Source organism: Protopterus annectens, chromosome 2.part2, assembly GCF_019279795.1.
Source record: "Protopterus annectens isolate FY-2018-M chromosome 2.part2, PAN1.0, whole genome shotgun sequence".
NCBI classification, from domain to species: Eukaryota; Metazoa; Chordata; order Ceratodontiformes; family Protopteridae; genus Protopterus; species Protopterus annectens.
The window spans coordinates 1,121,223,868-1,121,243,819 of NC_056730.1; the positions used below are offsets into that span (position 1 = coordinate 1,121,223,868).

A 19,952-nucleotide genomic window follows, 5' to 3' on the forward strand; every position below is an offset into this window, starting at 1 on the left:
ATGTATGTATGTGATTATATCATCAAATATTAAATGCTTCACAGAGTGAACAGAGAAACAGCAATCATTTTAGAACAAATCTAAAATGATCAAACAGTTAAAAAAACATATATTCTTTGCAAGGGGCAAGTCCCTCTGTTAATTATGTATACTAACTTTGAGATTGCAGAAATGCAGGGTATGGGCAAATTCCCTGACCCTGCTGCAATGTGATCTCACTAGGGTTGCCACCTTTTCAAATGCCCAAAATGGGACATTTGTGGTACAAACGTCAGATTTTGCAGGCCGACACATACACCCGGCCAGTACGAAGAACAGAATTCACTTTTTTGCCTAGATAAAAGCTTATTCTTGTAATGTTTTAGTTGCTTATTCTGTTTCTTATAACATTTACGTGGTTCAGATACAGAATAACTGTTTTATGCAACTATTACATAAACTATAGGAAATAATTTTGTCCTAAAATCTCAGGACATTTGCCATTTTTACAAATTTTTTGCAGGACACAACTGCCCAAAGAGGGACTGTCCCTCGTAAAGTGGGACAGGTGGTAACCCTAGATCTCACACAGAAAACAGCTGCCAGGCTGAAAAACAAGGAAAAGAATAGTTTGGCCTTATATACTCTGAATAAGAATGTTCGCTCTGATCAACAGTAGCTATATCTAGGTAGGTGTGTGTGTGTGTGTGTGTGTGTGTGTGTGTGTGTGTGTGTGTGTGTGTGTGTGTGTGTGTGTGTGTGTGTGTGTCTATAGACTTACATAGTCCCCTTGACTTCCTATACACCAAACTGAAAAGTAAAGGTAGTGCTGTACAGTGCAGAGAGGAGCAAAGTTTTTGATTCAACCGATGCTAAATATTCTTGCCAATTAAGAATATTACTGCGTTGTTGCCTCACAGCAAGAGGTTCTCCTGTTCGATTCAGGGTGGAGTGCCTTCTGTGTGGAGTCTGCATGTCTCCCCGTGGTCGAGTGGCCTCCGAAAGACATGCATGAATGAGCATGTCTTCACTGAAGGTTGGGCGTCGGGCTGGCAACTCGGCACCATAAAAAAATCTACTGCCAATCATTAGCAGACCGGAGTTCCGCTGTGACGACCCCTAACCGGGAAAAGCCAAAAAGACAAATAACAACTGTAAACACTATAGTGTCATTTGCCAACAGTGATTGTTATCATATGATTCAGTATGGGGAAAAGAGTAGGAACAGAAAGACAGTGATATGGGATTTTAAGTTGGGGGAAAAAGTTTGTAGATAAATGATCATACTGAGACAGACTGAGGGAGTACATAAAGTACTTGGCAAATTAGACAAGAGTTTTAGTAAGAAACACATCTGGTGAATATACTTGGCAGATTCACTGGCTACTACAGACATGCTTAAAATTGGAAGATAGCTCCTGTGGTACCCTTGTACAAAAGGTGGAGTAGGAAAACCCGGGGAGCTACATGTCTGTTAGCCTAACAACACTGGCAAGAAAAGAAATGGAGGGATTCCTGGGGGAGTGCTGGGTGCTTTTCTAAATTATATCAGTTTCCAAGACAGTGGGCAGCCACGGTGGTGCAGCGGTTAGTGTTGTCGCCTCACAGAAAGAGGTTCTCTGGTTCGATCCTCGGCTGGGATGCCTTCTGTGTGGAGTCTACATGTCCTCCCTGTGGTCGCGTGGGTTTCCTCCGGGTGCTCTGGTTTCCTCCCACATCCCAAAGACATGCTGTAGGTGGACTGGACACACTAAATTGGCCCTAGGTATTAGTGTATGTGCGTGTGTGCCTTCCATGGAAGGTTGGGCGCCGGGCTGGCAACTCGACACCATAAAACACTACTGCCAATCATGAGCAGACAGGTTATCTGCTGTGGTGACCCCTAACTGGGAAAAGCTGAAAGAAGAAGAAGAAGACTGTAAACACTATAGTTTGGAGGAGGAGTCCTTTTTGGGAGGTGTGGTTTGATTTTGATGTACTTACTCTCTTTTTTTCAAACAGCTACTGTAGCAGACTACAGGATGGGGTCATGTCGACAAGGTGTAGCTGTTTATGGCTTACTATCTTCAATGCCACTGTGAAATTTACTTCACATGCCACTAAGCAAGGGAGTGTAGATAAGAATCTCCCACTAAATCCTTCTACTACAAATCCATAGTATTACAAAACCTGCAGGAGATATCTAAACTAATTACAGTGTCTTGGAACTTGGATAGCATACAGGTACCTGGTCTCGAACAGAAAGACGTTCTTGCATTTATTTTACTATACAAAAATTAACCTATGCTTCATACAGCAAACATATACATAGGAAAAATGGATACCATATATATTTTTGTTGTAAGTATCTTAGCTAACAGATGCAGTGTGGCCATTTTAATTAACAGACCTTTCTTCCAAGTGTCAGAAATCTTTATTTAATAAAAAAATCTGTAGCACATTACAAGATCTACAGGAGATATGTGAACTAATTATATTGTCTTTCGACTTGCAAGGCATACATGTGATCTCCAACAGTAAAATGCTTCCAGATTTGATAATAAAAAAATGAATACATGCTTCACACAAGAAACAATGGATACCATATACATTTTCTCCTGTTATATTAACTAACAGATGCAATGTGGTTATTTTAATTAAAAGGGATATTCCTTTCCAGGTCACACAAGGAAAGAAGACACAAAAGTAAGGTTTGTTATCATCAACTGTACTAGTCCGTTGTAACTTATCCTGTGGTAATGATTTCAGTTTAAACATCATGTCTGCAGAGTCCAAAGTTCTTTACCATGTGATCATAGGAGGTTACTAGGCTAACAGCCCTAAAGTTCCAATTTTCCCAATCATCAATGCCCAAGGACTAGAATGGCTTTGTTACATGCCTGTGTCTTATGGCATCTACAAGCTGTCCCTGTCCATAAGGGACATAGGTGACAAGCCAGGGGTGAATTTCCAATTTCCTATCCATTGGTCCAACCTGCATTTCAGCAGACATAGGAAAGAACTCTGCTTTAAATGAAGGGAATGGGGTAATCTCCTGAGACATACACCTGTTCCACCAACATGTTTTGTTTATGTCACAGATGAGATTTGCATCCTTAGACTGTGTAATTATAATGCTGTTTGTTTTGCAAATGTGAATCAGATCCATCAGGCATGTATCAGAGAAAGTATTTTAGAATAGGCAAAGATTAACCTTCAGTGGTCTGTAGGAGATACAGAGACAGGGCTTTGAGGTGACCTTCATGTGATATGCTACTTACACCCTGTATTCTGTTAGTAAAGAACCTCTGTGGCCACCCCAGCTGTTGCAAATGCCTGTTAAATACATGCCAAAGGGTGTGTTGTATTTGATTACTGGTATAATGAGGGCTGAGTATAGTGGAACTATGATCTCCTTAGATCTGGATGCCATGTCTTTATGTACAAGTTGTACCACATAGAAGGATTTCCTTCCCACCATGGACTCATGGAGATCAAAGTTCAAGTTGCTGTCAACCTGAGTTCCCAAGTCCCTTACCTCTGGATCTACTCTTAAGGAAGGGTTATCAATACTGTAGTTTGTCAGGGTTGTTGTCTTCCCAAACAATATAAATATGCATTTATTTTGTACTGAGCTTTTGATCATGACTCTGGCACCAATTATTTGCCTGTATCAGACCCTTCCAAAGGATATCTACATCTTTGTGAGATTTAGTGACTGCACTCAGCTTGCAGTTGTTGGGAAATTTGGTCATCCAAAGGCCCTCTACATTTGCCTTTACCTCAGAGAAGTATATTCTGAATAGGGGAAGTTCCAGTACTGAGTCCTGTGTAGGACACCACTAGTAACAGGACTCTTGATGGAGGTGAGTCTCAAAGACTGGAATTTACAGTACAGGTGGGCAGCTAAAAAGCCACCAAGTTTAAAAGCACAACAAATACTGTGTGGGCTGGTTGGGGGAAACAATCTCTGTTCAGTCAAACAACAACTGTACACTCAGAGCACTTATAGCTGAAGAGGAATGTAAGTGAATACCTTACATAAAAAAACAGTTTCTTAGCTCCTCCCACTAATTAGCTAGTTTTAATTTCTATTCAAAAAGACAGTTTTTATAATACGAAGAAATGTATGCCTTAAGAACTCATGTACAGATGAAGATATTAGGGAAAATGTCCTGTTTTAGTTTCATATCTAAACATTAAGCAATCAGTTTGCAAACTATTATGTGCTTAGCCAATAACCACAGTGACCAAAGGTTATTCAAACCATGCACCCATAGCTTCTAAACTGCTAGTTAAACCACTACACCAACTCCATTTGCACTCTGAATAGGTTCTCAGTTCAATAAACTAAAAAAAAAAATTAATTATCTAGAGGAAATACAAGATTTTGCAGGACTGGATGGTTTCTACTAGAAGTTAACATGTCAGTTCTTTCTAATTCACTTAAAATGACATAATTACAAAACAAATGGACCCGATTCCAAAAGACCTGCTCTCAGTGTAAAGTACTTTGGTGTAAGTCTACCCCAATTCCATAAAACTTGTTTTCGGTGTAAGTGACTTACTTCAGTGCTCGATGCAAGGCCTATCTATAAACAGGCTTACACTTGGGGCCAAATACCAAAAGACTTGCACTCAGTAAAGTTACTTACTCTGACAGCAAGTCACAGAGTAAATGACTTACTCTGAGAGCAAACATTTTGGAATCTAGCCCATGGTATTAGTGATAGATATTTAATTCAGTCAAAAACAACTTCACACCTACCGCAGATCTTATTTTAGTCAGAAAATTACTAATCCATTTCATTAATAAATCTAGGTATTAAAATATACTCTTGTCATATTAGCTAAAAGCTTACAATTAGTAGCTGAGCAGGTCATACCAAAAGTTCAAAATCTAGCTTCAGAGAACTGGGAAAATCCCAGGATAATAATAAATGCTGGCACTGACTACAAGACAAATACTGGCACATGCAGGTTTTGCTCTAGATGCAAGTAAAACCTTTGAGAGAGAGAGAGTGCATGTTCCTGTCTCTTTGTGGTACTGAAAAATCGGCCTTCCCAGACAGTTATATTCAAGCTATAAAAATTGGGTACAATTCAGCTTCTACCTCTCTTACCTATAAATTGCAGGTGATCAGTGGGATGATGTGAGGTACTGCCAGCTATGCCAGGAGAAGAAGGGCAGTGGATGTGCAGCATATGCCAACATAGTTATCTGGAGTTTTGTAAAGAATTATATGTCATTTTATATCAAACTGATTTGTACAGATGCTTGTGCTGAAAATGTCTTTGTAAAGCTGTTTGTATTAAAAATGTACCAACAATGGGTCCTGTTGGACAGAAAAGAAATACACCTGTATGTCACATTGCATTGTAATTGTTGAAATCAATATACTGTAACATTGGATACTGGAAGAGAAGAGGTTAATCTCCATACAGCTAACTTTGAAAAGTAGTTACTGAAATTAAATTACCTGGTTTAAGCCATAAAGACCTTATCTTACACTTCTGATTGCAGCCAGAGACATAGGAACCCTACTGTATTGTCCTTAGGGGTGAATTAATTGCTACCTTGGAAGGGTGGAAGTTTTGAAATGGTTGTATAGCCTATAAATGCTATAACACATCTTAGCAAAGCTATGTATGTGTATTATTGACACATATGTGCCAGATTCTGGTTCAGTTGCTAGTAAAGGGGGTAGTATGGGAACCAGAAGTTGGATGACCAGATATGTGTGATGTCATTCTGTAATCCAGCACTGAAATGATGTTTAAATACTAGATGACACAGAAGACTCAAAGCAGTCTGTTTTTGAAACCTGACAAAGATGGAAGGACCCCACTCACCTACTTCATCCTGCCTTGCTTTAGTAAGTAACCAGGGAATAATAATTCTTTAAAACGGTCATGAAAATATAGCGAGATTAGTTAAGTACTGTTTTTGTGTATCTATGCAAGTCTATACATCTGTGTTATTTTTAGTATTCTCTATGATTGAAACTCTGGTGTTTACTGTAAATAGATACTCAGCATTTTCATGTTCTTTTATTTATTTATTACTAAATATATTTAAATGTTTCATTATGGCTGGTCTTTTAGAGAATATTTTAACCTTTAAGAGTACTTATATTTATTTGGTGACACTGTGGACGCTCCTGAAAGCCTTGCTGCATTGGTCAAACACTACCATTTGTACAAGTATTACTTTTAGTCAGTATAATTGGGTACCCTTGTAAGAGCCTTAGAGTAGTTGCTGGTGGCAGTATAACTAAATTACAGTCTAGGCAAAGGTAGTAGAGCTAGTGTATCTGTGCCAGCCTTTCGTGTGTGTGTGTGTGTGTGTGTGTGTGTGTGTGTGTGTGTGTGTGTATGTGAAAATCAAATGTCAAAGAGTGTGTGTATCAGCAACTTGGAGCAGGGACACAGAGCACTGGTTTCATAGAGAGCATGGTGGAGGACTTGGCTTGGAACACTTGGTTGAGGACTTAACTCTACAGCTTTGCCACTGGGGAATCTTACAGGGGGCCTGGAGAGAGTGGGAAACCCAGCCCCTGGACTAAGGGAAATTGTGCTTGGTGCAGACAGCTGCATCTGGAAATACTGTGTGTATCTTTTTTTGTTCCAAGTGAACGTCCCTCTCAAGTGTCAGTGGTGAGGATTAAGGCTCCCTGATTACTGGCCCAAAAGAAGGGCATCACAATCAGCTCTTATGGCAGACAAGGTAGCCCTCTATTATCCAACAACTTTATCTCATGCTTGGAACTACTCTTTACAAACCTCCTCTGGACCCTAAGATAGCAAGGATAAAACTTTGCAATGTGTATATTACTATAACTATACTATAACTTTATTTCACAGATGACAACCTTGTATGTTTTGAAAATCCAGCAAAAGCTATTTCTTGTTTGCTAGAGAATGTTGATAATTATAGCAGACCATCCAGTTATAAATTAAACCTTGACAATTCAACACTAGGAGCAACAGCAATATAATTCATTCACCACCAAGTCTAGCATTAACATTTTAAACCAGATACTCACAGTTTTATTCACGTGAATTTTAATTTAACATTGGACCAAATTAAAACTGACCTATAAAACTGGTAAAAACAAGTTACTCTGCTTACTAGATAATCGACTGTTAAAATGAACATATTTCCTATGATCTTTTAAATTGCAATAACTTAATATTGCATATTCCATTTGATCTCTGTGAATCAGCTAATAAGGATATCACAAACTGTATTAGGAATAACAGTAATCCTCAGATTAATCTGAAGAGTCTTGCAGATCCAAATCACAAAGGGGATTCAAAAATAACTACTTTTCTACATTTCTGTGCAATAGGTTCATACGTTTTTACTAAGTTTACAGGCACAGGTGGACATCGAGAAATTCAGTTACATTATTCAGTACAATTGGAGACTAATTTCTCCACTTCCCCAGTGAAAATTTTTGACCATCAATCCAGGCTGGTTTCAAAGCTTGCTAGGGAAATACTTTGCTTGACAAGTTAAAGGTGGTCTAGTCCAAAAATGTGATAGAAGTTAGGTTAAGGTATCTGTCACACCATCTGGTGTTATTGATGTGGACGTACAGGTTTAGTTTTCTAGAATGAGTGATTGCTTTAATACTGTTTCTGTTTAGATGAAGGAGTTTTATTTATAGCACAGAAGGCTAAGCAGAAACTAGGGTTTGGAGGTTGGCATTACAGTTAAGGTATTTACCTCACAATCACAACGTAGAGGGTTTGATTCTCACTTTGGGAAGCATGGATATGCTTAAAAAGTCCCCCTAAGGTCATTAGCCTCGTAATTACCTATGAACCTATGAGACCACCCCTCAGGAATTTGTATGACAATAAGTAGAAGGACAGGACTTTTAATCTATCAGAGTAGCTAAAGCTACTGAAACAGGAGATCTTTACTGAGGATACATTGAAGTCTCTAAAGCTGGTTTAGGTGCTTGATGAGGTATATGCCAAAGAGTACATTGCACTCAATCATGGGCCTAACAAGGGATGAATAAAGTAGGAGACTAACTTTTCTGGAATGTGACAGGATACCTCCAAAGGATAAGACTTGTTTATTTTATTTTACATGTGTTTACTGGGGAGGTCTGACTGGACAGAGATGTCCATTTTCAGAGGAGGCCTGGGAAAAAAAGCTCCAGAACAATTGCTAACTTACTATACATAAGATATTTACATGAGCATTGTGGTTTACATATTCACTTATAAAAATATATCAAATAACATATGATGGCATAAGATGTTTACATAAGCATAGAGGTTTAGACATACAATTAAAAGTATAGCAGGTAGTAACATATGGTGGTTGTTCATATAGTATGTTTAGTAGAAATAATCTTGAAGATGCACTGAAGATAAGACAAGAAAGAAAAACTAAAAAAGGAGGAGAATATAGACAAGTTCATATGAGGTGCATTGACATTTTAAGGGAAAGCTTTTCAACTTAAGTCTATGGGAGAGTTATTAGGTACAGATGTGGCAGTGGGGAGTAGGCGGCAGTGAGTTGGTAAGTACCATGTGATAATATATAGTGCATCTGTGGGAGTTTTAAAGAGGAGGTTGGATAGTGGGTAGGGGAAAGGAGTTAGAATATGTCAGCCCGGTGCTAGGCAGATGCATGTCAAGGAGTTCTTTAGGTGGGAAATAAGCTGTTTTTGAAGATGGTTTTGTTAGGTGGTAACCTGATTTGTAGTGGTAGTTAGTTCCAAGTCTTGGCAATGTTGCTAGAATACAGGAAGTCACCAGAGCTGTAATGGCTTGGCTTTTGGAGATTGCGATTTGTGCCTTGTTAGTGGATCTAAGTTCGAGGTTGATGGAGTAGAGGGTGATCAGGTCTTGTAAGGCTGGAGTTTTTTCAGGTTGGTACAGTATTTGGCGAGCTAGAAGAAGTTGGTGTTAGGGAGATCCAGCCAGGAAAGCTGTTTTAGGGCCTGACAGTGGTGGGCGCAGTAGGAGGAGTTTGTGGTGAATTTTGCTATTTTGTTGTAGCATACTGATAGCTTGATTAAATCGCTCTTGTTTAGATTAATTAGGACAGGAGAAGTATACAGTAAGGTAGAGGGAAGATGGGTACAAGCTAGGGTAACTTTACTGTTGCTGGTTAGGAAGTTTTTACATCTGTAAAGAGTACTTGTTTTTTGTTGGTTTTAGTTATTGTATGAGCTATGTGTTTGTCAAATTTCATATTATTGTCAATAATGACCCCTAGTAATTGGGTTTGTGTGAAAGGGGAGATAGGGGTATTATCTGATGCAGAAATAGAGAACGGGGGAGTAGGTGCTGCTGCTTCTTTGGAAGGATGAAAGAGCATAAGTTGGGTCTTTTTAGGATTTAGTATTAGCTGGGAGTTTGTAAGCCAGGTTTCAATGGATGTAAAGGCTTCTTGGGTCTTGATTTGAAGTTTTTGGAGGGTAGGGGCAGAGCAAATTAAGATGGAGACATCAGAGTATTGAACCAGGTTTGCTAGAGGGGTGGCTTTGTGAAGATTATTTGTAAACATAGTGAAAAATAGGGTCCTAGGACTGATCCTTGGGGCACTCCTAGTTTTACAGGAAGTAGGGGGAAAAGGGAGTTTTTCCACTGAACAGTTTGTTGACGTTGGGAGGGATAGTCTTGAAACCATAATACAGTGGGGGGCAGTTAGTTTTAATTTTGAGAGTGATGTTATTAGTTTTGTATGGGAGACTGTATCAAACACCATTGATAAGTCAAGGAAAACTGCAGAATCCAAAGACGCACAAAGCAGAAGGATCGCCTAAACACAAAGAGACATGATATTACTAAGATCTCTAGACATTTCAAAGCAAATTCCAGTAATCTCCTTTTTGGATTATGGTGCTCAGTTCTTATACCATTAGTCTACGAATTTCAGTTAAATTGATTCTTTTCATTAATCAGATTCTGTGTACTTCCCCAAAACGCCCTTCACAAATTAAGCAGATAACACTTGTAGATCACAATCTTCTAAAGAAACTAGATGTCCAAGAAATTCTTACTGTTATGTTCACTCACTGATAATGCTAACATCTCAAAAGACAATGAGCTTCTAAAGACTATTACATTCCCCTGTGTTGACAGATCTTTGCTTTCAAAATTAATTTCAAATGCAGAAATGAAGGATGGTTGGTATCCTCCCCCCAAAAAATTGTCACTCCACAACTAAACGTGATAAGGATAGCATTCTCTAAATTTCATCATGTTTTCAGGAAGGATGAAAATAAATTCATACTCGCTGCATTATAGTTGAGATCCAACCAAAAAAAAAAAAAAAAAAAAGGAAATATTTGCTTTCTTTTCTTTACTACACAATGTTCAATTCCACTTAAAGTTCTGATACTAATAGTTTGCATTGCTGTCTATTGTGATTTAAAGAAATAAATGTTTATCCAGACAGGGTAACAACTTGCAACCATGCTGAGTTTATCCTAAATTTATGCAACAACAGTTCATGTTCATACCTAATGCCTACTTGACTCCTACAAGCTAGCCTATTTGGGAAAGTTAAAATTACCCATTTGAACACTGTGGGAACTGTGTAGTACCAGATGTGTTCCATATTTCTGGAATGTAAATCCATTTAACCTCTATAGTCTTTTTTTTGTTAGACAACATCAAAATGGTCTCAATTTATTTGTGATAAGAATGAGAAAATGGCATAGCTGTAAGCCTTAGTTTACATATTCAAAATCACTTACTAAATACCTACACATATACATACATGTGTATACACACACACACACACACACACACACGATATTATATACTGGCATTTGTCTGTTGTTTGGTTTGTTTATTACACTTTGTGTTGGGATAAATAATAAAAGTGTGTTTATCGAAAAAAAATAATAAAAGTTTCTTTTAATATGCATTTACTTACATCGCTGCCCAGTGGCCTTTGACCATCACAATCTCTGGTAGGGCTGATATCCTGCCTCATTACCCAGATTGGTTCTTTAGGTTCATCAGGTGTATATGGAGAGCGGACAGTCCGGGTCTTCACCTCCTCAATTGCTTCTTTAATATCCTTGATTGCAAGAGAAATGGCATCCCTTTTTTCCTTGCTGTACCTTATTACTGGCTCTGTAGACCGGGAACCAGCAGGCAGTTTTCCATTGTTCTCAAGCTCTCCATTAGCAGGCATGATTTGCTCCGCGTTCTGTTCTGCCTCAGGCATGTCCTCACCAACCTTACTAAGGCTCTGGGAGCTCATACTCTGCTTTACTTCAGCAACAATTTGGTCGATATCTTCTTCCTGATCATAGCTGTCCATTCTAGGATACGGTGCAAACTCTGCTTCTTTTTCAGGGCTGTCAGATTCACCATCAGAGCGTTCATCATAATGATGCAGACGCTCCCCAAGTGCCTCTTTACGATAATTGTCAGCTTCTTCCCTCTCCTGCTCATATAGCCTGAGACCCTCCCTGAGGTCAATTTCAGATGCGTCCCCAATTTCTTCATACACATGCTCCTGCAAACCATATTCTGCATACGGTTCTGCATACTGTTCATCTTCTCCTCGGTGGAAGATTCTATGTGTGTAAACATATCCTGCATAGCCTGGATTAATACCTTCCTCATGATCCACCGGTCGGAAGTGTAAATGGTTTTCTACAGTTCTGTTATGGGAAGCTTCTACGTGCTCTGCCTCTGCATTCTCTGTATATTCCTCTGCTTCTGGTCTGTACTGTACAGCATAGGCATTTTCATCCTCATTCTCCTGAAGTCGATCATCTGCCTCATACCCTTCCTGTGCAGCACTTATAACATCCCCCTCAGCAGTGTCCGTGTGATTGTGGAAGCCACTCTCTGTACTGGCTGACCTCGCTAGTGTGCCCTCCTCTTCCTGACTAGTCTGGCTCTCTGGCTCCCCATTGACACATCTGTCATAGCAAGCTGCGTGCTGCTCTTCTTCAACCTCCGAGTGCTCTAAATCAGCCTCCACAGATTCATTCACCTCACCATTGCCAGGCTCGTCATCCACCTCTGCCTCCACGACTCCCTCCAAGTGGCTCATTGCAGGCTCTCGAGTTTTGGCAATCTACAGCCCTGGCATTCTGTCGTTTGGAGCTGTGAAGAGTCAAAATAAGAAGATAGAATTAAACACATTAGTAATAACAGTATAAAAGAGCAAACAGCAAATATGCCAGTTACTAAGTATCTGTAATACCTGAGAGAACAGACAGACAAACACACTATATATATATATATATATATATATATATATATATATATATATATATATGCACTTTTAATATATACACAATTCTAGTTACTGTTGACAACAGGTGTAAATCAGAAATCAGACACCTCTCCCAAAATAAACTTTGAATAGCAGAATTTAAAGACAGCAGAGTATAAAACTGTTTCCGGCTGACATTACTAAGTAGTGCACATAAAAGGCAGCACTGGTGGGATGTGTTTGCATTGTTTTTCTAACAAATAACAATACATTCATGACGATGTATATTTTAATCTTTGCCTGCTCAGTGTGAAACCACTAACACAGATGCAGGGTGTACTGCCACTTTGATTGACTGTGGTTCAGGAAATGAATTTAGAATATCAGAAGGCTAGAGGGGATGAAGGCTGCTCTCGTTTCCTTTGATGGGACATAACTTATGCTAATCTTAGCTCCACCTTTAGTGGAGGTAACTGATAGGACACAGTAAATCCAAATGAATGGGAACAAGACAGGCAGAAATAGTTACATGCAAATACATATCAGCATCATTGTATACACCTGTTGCTTAGAGAAGCACAACAAGAGCATAAGTATGTGTCTGGGCATGGTATTAACAGCAGAAAATGGGTGGAAAGGGTCCCAAATTAATAGAAGCCAGGAGGACAACAACTGCAGAGATCCTTGCTTACTCACCAATGACAAAATCCCCTGTTATGAGACCACAATGTCCAGTGGAGAAAGGCTCTATATGGGGAGGTAAGCAATGCACTGCAGTGAAAAGCGCACTGCACTTTGGAGTGAGGCTGTGGTTAAAGTTGAGGACTGGCAACAATATTCTCGTCAAATCTTTAGTCTCATTATAAAGGAAAAAGTTAAGTTTTAAGTGTGGAGAAAAAAGTCATCCTACTTAGAAAAAACTGCATTAAAATGTGCTTGTGATTTGTATGGCATAACATCAAGATATTTCAAGTCACATCACAAAAATATGCACAATTTCCTATACAAGTACTTTATCGTATTCTTCTTATACTACTGTGCAAACTGCTGAAAGACAGCATGTAAGCAATGAAAGAGAGGGCTTTAATCCTTATGTTTCCAAGGCATGCATGTCACTCTCAACACAGGGTATGCTGATTGTTGCCACCTCATCATAAACAATGTTCAATAAGACAATCATAGGAAATTTATTTCCAATAGAAATAAGTGTCTCAGTGGCTGAATGGGTAAGCATGCTCACCTTTGTTGCTGGAAGAGCACAAAGCTGTGGATTCTATTCCCGCACCTGGCAGTTGGATTAAAATCCACTACTAACACTGCAGTGCAGAATAAGGTGGAGCTGCACTCCTGAGTGTGCCAGCTTTCTGATTTAATGTTAAACTGAGGCCTCATCAGCCTGATTCAGTGGCAATTCACGTGGGTGTAATAGATCCCATGGCACTGATCAAAAACAGTAGGGGAAGTTCCTCAGTGCCCTGCCAAATTTCCCCTAGTTACAATGAATACCACCTTGGGTCTCCACTGAAAACAGGCCATTGGCCTAATGGGACTAACCCAATCAAAAAAGTGAACGTAAAATAAAAACTAAAAAATATAATCCTGACAGAATGAAGAAAGGGAAAAAAAGGAAGTCATTTAAGTCATTAAAATGTATGTCTTAATGCAATAGAGTATCTTTTACTATGCACCAGGTAGTACAGACAGAATGTAAATAAAGTGAGATGGTAACAAGTTTGCACAAAAAAATAAATAAATAAAGATAAAAGTACTGTAGATTCCAGTAAAGTAAAGTCTCATCCCATTCCTGCCCTCTGCCACTGTAACAAACTCTGGCCAGCAGATAAACTTCTATTGTTTTAGCTTAATATATTAAAGATATATATTTATACCTATGAAATAAGTTTTAAAATCAGTAATATACTACAATTGCATCACCAAGGTCATGTGCATGTGTGTGTACACACACACACACACACACACAAAATGCATCATCAAAACATCTTTGCCTACTTGTATCAGCACACAAAGACAAATTGTCTATATGAGTCTGACTATACAGTTGCAATATTTAAAAATGTAATATATTCCTAAATAACACCACTTCCTAACAACAACAAATCACAAGTGGGGTCTATGTAGATTATATTTACTCACATTTTGGGGGGATCTACTATGGTCACTCAGGCTGGGGCAGTCATGACCAAAGCAATGCCCCTACTGGATAACTTAAAACTTAACCTCACCTACCCAACTAAGCCACAGTTGGCACTATGAAATAACCAATCATTCTCATTTACTAACTTACAGACTTTCATACACAATAAGTTCATTATAACCCCCTTATTATCCACAGAATGGATGGATTATTTTTTTTTCTTGTTATGACCTACCCTCATTCAACCTTATCCTACAACTGTCAGTATATCCAAGTAGCTATTACATCTTTTGGACCCCACCCTCCTATGGCATCCTGAGCCCCTATCAGGGATTATATGCAAGGAACTCTCACGCAACTGCTCTCCCTCTTCGCCAAGATGGCCTCTCTCATCCTACATGCCACTCTATTAGTCACCTATATGTTTCCGACACAGACCATGGTCAGACTTCCTCAATAAATAACTGCTTTATTATATCAAAAAACAACATAACATAAGTGCTTTTGCAGAAAAAAAAACACCTCATGAGATGTATTTTAGAGACTTTTTCAAAGTATATACTTTTCTGGCAATGGGTGTGCACCTACAGTCACTTTTACTTTCAGTTGTATTTTATTTATGTATCTGTCCTCACCTTGACTGGACACTTCCTCAGATGACACAAGATTCATATTTGTCCACTACTGACTCCTAAAACCAACTGGGCTAACACTGCTGCTTTAAACACAGCATGCCTGAAGTATGTGTGTTAGATATTGGTCTCTTCTCTGAGACACAGCTGCCAACACTCTACCTACCCCAAAATATGCTGTGTATTGGAATGTCAGGCAACATACAACACACCTGTCATGACTGTGATTCACTGATCATCCAAGTCAGCAAGAAGGCCCCCATACTCTCTCCATGGTGGTGACAATGCACCTAAAAACATTAGGTTTCCAAGGGTTCTATGTTTTGTATTGCATTGCCTCCACTTCATTTAACAGCCTTGACTTGACCTGACAGCATTACTGGGTGGATATGGGTCTTCCCTCATCATGTAAGAAAAAGAAGCAGTCACTTGATAACCTAAGCTCATTCAAGAAGGCAGGCCACTAACATTAAAAGAAGAATTTCAACCACTGTGTGGTGATAAGCTGGCAATGACGATTTTTCAGTCTGGACATAGTAAACAGTCTCTTTATGCAGAAGTAGAGCTGTGGAAATACAGCAATAAACTAAACCATTTATTGCCATTTTTATTCCATGCTTTTTGCTATATTTTCCTTCACTGATATACAAGTATTTTATCCAGACTTGTTGGTCAAACAGTAAGCATTTTGTAAACTTATCGACACCAGGAAACAATTATCCTCAACATTTACTGCAGCTAAAAAAACGATTTGTCCTTCGTGCTAAGAAAAGAAAATATAAATGAATTAATCAATAAATGAATTAATCAATAAATAAATAAAAATAAGAGAGATGCTATAAGATACTAAAACAGAGACGGTGAACTAGCATGGAACTACGTCTTTGCAACCATAAGTATTCTGCTGCTCAAAATGTCCTTTAACAATGACTCAGCTGGAAGACATAGTGATAGAAAGGGGTGACTCGAGGGGCTTTTCCACCTCACACTGCTTCCATAGCTTGGGTGTGCACATACTTCTCTGGATGTTACAAACAGAGGGGTAAATTAAACGTTCAATAGTAGATTTCTTCTGCATGTGAGAAACAGGAAAGTATATATTTGCTTGCTTGCTGTAAGACATCAAGCAAATTCATGACATCAGTGTACTGTACAAGGACATGACAATGTTGCATTGTAGGTGCCTGCCTTCAAACTGATGCAGTCAGAGGTATAAATGGAAAGTGGTAAGGACTAAATAATGTGGGGAAAAACAGGTTACCCCATGAGCTTTACGATAAAGGTCAACATCTGACTGGATTGTTTCATTTACTTCAAACAGTTGCATGAAATGCAGGGTCTGGAATGACCAATAATGCTAGTGGATGTGTTCTGCCTGAAGAAAAATAAGATCTGTCCTCTTGCACCTAACTTAGAAGTAAAGCAGGCATCAAAGGAAGGCTGGTGGTCTCAACAGGCAAAATGAGGGTGGAATTATTGACTGGTGGAAGTAAGAATGACAATCTCAGAACACAAAAGAATGATTTTCTTCATGGGGAAGCAATTAATGGAGACATTACACAATTCTAGATGAAAATAATGAAGTTAAGAATTCCATTCAAGTGCTGTTGAATAAGGTACTTCATCAGAACAATTCCCTGAAAGTGGCTTTTTAAGTAGGAACTAAACATACAACCTAAGCCAGCACGCACAGGTTCTTGGGAATTTCATTTCACAACACTACCTGGGATGGCTTCCTCAGTACAAATATATACATACTCATATACAAGATGGAAGAAACATGTTGCGGGTGTACTTCATCTGCCAGAATGCTGTAGTTAGTGTACATCTAACCAACTCATCTGTCCCCCTTTCCTCCATCTGCTCTCATGACCACCTGAGTAAGCCCTCAGTCCTGCTACCCACTATATGCATTGTTCAAGTTGTCCAAAATCCTCTTTGTGAAGATGTACATCTTAAATCCAAGCTAAAAAATGTCCCCTGAGTTTGAAGACTGTAACCCCTTGTAACACTTCTTCCTTTTTAGCTGATTATCATTCTCCACAGATTATTTTGTGGACTCAGAACATGTTCACAAGAAAATACAATCCTGTCTCTTCTAGCCTCTCTGCAATGGTTTCACAATCCACCCCCTTCACTGTCTTGTTAGCTTTTCTTTGTGTACCCTCTAGTAAATTTTCTTTTATTTTTCTCATGTGTGCTCTGACACTGGATGGAGTACTTCAGTTGTAGTCTGACCAGCAAACTAAAGTTGAAGCACAAATGCAGCAATGCAGGTCAATATTTCAACGTCTCACATTTAGCTCAGACCACCCAATGAAATGACAAATTTCACTTCAGTAAGAAAGTACTGTTGTGTAAAATCTTACCATAACAGTAGATGTCCTTCACGTCACTGTTGCAGTATTCTTTATATTAGGGAATCCCTGCCTGGGACGGCCTGACATCTGGCCAGTGTACCAGAGCCTTATGTTGGTTTAAGGTATAAAGGTGATGTCCGGGCGTAGCATCCTCAGAACTGAAAGCCCCAGCAGGAACGCCAGTCCAAGGAAAACCAAGAAGTAATCAGTATATCCAGAAGATTAATGGACTAGGGGGAGGAAGGAGGGAGTGAATACTGCAACAGTGAAGGGAAGGACATCTATCATTATGGTAAGATTTTACACAACTGTACTATGTCCTTCTATACCACTGTTGCAGTATTCTTTAAATTTGGGAGAGTCCCAAATCTTAAGAAGGAACTTGAGAGGAGGAAGGACCAGCAAAGCCCCCTAGGAAGCCATGAAGGATGGCCCTAGCAAAACCAGCTCTTGCTCTGAAGATTCCATCCAACTTATAGTGCTTGGTAAATGTATGCACAGAAGTCTAGGTAGCTGTCTCAAGAATAGAGTTAGTATCTAAACCCTTGAAAAAAGAACCAGAAGAAGCCACAGCTCTAGAAGAATGAGTCTTAACAGAACAAGGAAGGCACTTACCATGAAAAGAAAGTACAGTTTTGTACCTACCATAAATGTAGATGTTCGAGTGTTCACACTGCTGCAGTCATCACACTTGGGTTATCCTGCCGTCAGGCGGTCCCGCAGTCGGCCAGAGTTCCAAAGTCTTGGTCCAGCATCGGTTGCTGTCGCTTCTTCCCTGACGTCAGTGCGCCAGGGGTATATAAGATGCATCCGACGCCATTTTCTTCAGTTTTTCTTGCCCCAGATGTCAGGTGCCCCCAAGTGGGTAGGCAATACATACTGATAATCAAAAATATACATATAAAATAAAAACAATACCTTCAGTTACCAGCAAATACACCCCAAAGGTTGTACAGGATAGAAGGGTATGGATAAGTCCAGCTAGTTCAGAGGGGATGGAGGAAGGGTAACCTAGACTGCAGCAGTGTGAACACTCGAACATCTACATTTATGGCATGTACAAAACTGTACTATGTTCATCGTGGTACACTGCTGCAGTCATCACACTTGGGGGTTGAATCCCAAAGCTAAGCTTGGGTGGCTGGTCTATAGAGAGTTAGGATTGGCTAAGAGGCCCTGCAGAACTGCAGTGGCAAATCCTGCTCTGGATTTAGAGTAAAGAGGCAGGTGGTAATGCTTGGTGAAGGTGTGCACTGAACTCCAAGTTGCAGCCTCCAAAATTTCCTTGGTAAGTACTCCTCTGAGAAAGCCTGCTGAAGTGGCTGTTGCCCTGGTGGAATGAGGCCTAATGTTATTAGGGACTGATTTTCCATGCTGTGTGTAGCAGTACCGGATACAGTGTCCTATCCATTTGGATATAGTCTGCTTTGAGATAACCTTGCCTTGTGATCCTGCAGCATATGCTACAAACAGTTTATCAGTTTTCCTGAAAGCTTTTGTTTTGTCCAAGTAGAAGTGTAGCTGCCTGTGTATGCCCAAAGAATGCAGAGGTTTCTCCCCTTTATTTTGAGGGTTTGGATAAAAAGTAGGCAAATGGATGGTTTGGTTAAGAGCCACACTAGATACCACCTTTGGCATGAAGGTAGGGTTTTTGTCCTTAAAGATACCCTATCCTGATATAAAATTATAAAAGGTTCCACTGCCATTAATGCCTGTTGCTCTGAGACTCTTCGTGTTGAAGTTACTGCCAGGAGCAGAGCTGTTTTCCATGATAAAAATTTTAGATCGGCTGTACTGGCTGGCTCAAAAGGTGGTAGGGTCAGTTTTTCCAAAACAAAATTGAGGTCCCAAGTTGGTGTTGGTGCTCTCCGGGGCGGTCTTATGTTTTCAGCCCCTCTGTGGTACTGCTTTAGCAAGGAATGAGAGAATAAAGGAGGACCTGTATTGTAATGTGCAGAAATGGCAGAGGCGTGAATCTTAATTGATGAAAAGGATAGGCCTCTGTCCAGCATCTCAGTTAAGTATTGTAAAATCTGAGGAATGTTTGGAACAAGAGGGTCAAGGCTGTGAGCCTGGTTCCAGGCACAGAATCTCTTCCATTTTTCTGAGTAAGCTTTCCTGGTGCTAGGCCTCCTGGCCTCCAAAATGACATCCATAACCGCTTTAGAGAGAGGTGTTGCCTGTTTGATTAATGAATCTGCCATGCAGCCAGGTTTAGGGTTTTGAGCTGACCGTGCAGGATCTGATTGTTTTGTTGAGTCAGAAGGTGTGGAATTTGGGGCAAAATCCATGGTGGGCCCTGAGCCAAGTTCCTTAAGATAGTTTACCAGTGCTGGCGTGGCCAGTCTGGAGCGATCAGGATCATATGTGTCTTTTCTTGTCTGGCTTTTAGGAGTACCTTTGAAAGGAGAGGGAGTGGTGGGAAGACATAGACTTTTAGGTTTTTCCAGCTGAACAGAAGAGCATCCACTTTCCATGCTTGTTTGTGATAAGTCCTTGTGCAGAATTTTTGTAGTTGGCAATTCAGAGGGGAGGCAAAAAGATCTATGTCTGGGCATCCCCATTTTTGTGTTATCATGCTGAAGATTTGTGGGTTCAATTTCCATTCGTGAGGGTCCATGATATTTCTGCTT

At 39.7% G+C, this 19,952-nt stretch overlaps 1 protein-coding gene across 8 annotated transcripts in view; it reads right to left on the reverse strand.

Moving 5' to 3' along the window:
• APBA1 (amyloid beta precursor protein binding family A member 1) overlaps positions 1-19,952 on the reverse strand; it is a 1,810,703-nt gene that overhangs the window by 618,968 nt on the left and 1,171,783 nt on the right. For all 8 annotated transcript variants that reach the window (XM_044064359.1, XM_044064355.1, XM_044064360.1 and 5 more), the window contains one exon: positions 10,871-12,060. In XM_044064359.1, coding sequence (XP_043920294.1) covers positions 10,871-12,007 — 1,137 coding nt within the window. In that variant the 5' untranslated portion in view covers positions 12,008-12,060. The remainder of the gene's footprint in view (positions 1-10,870; positions 12,061-19,952) is intronic.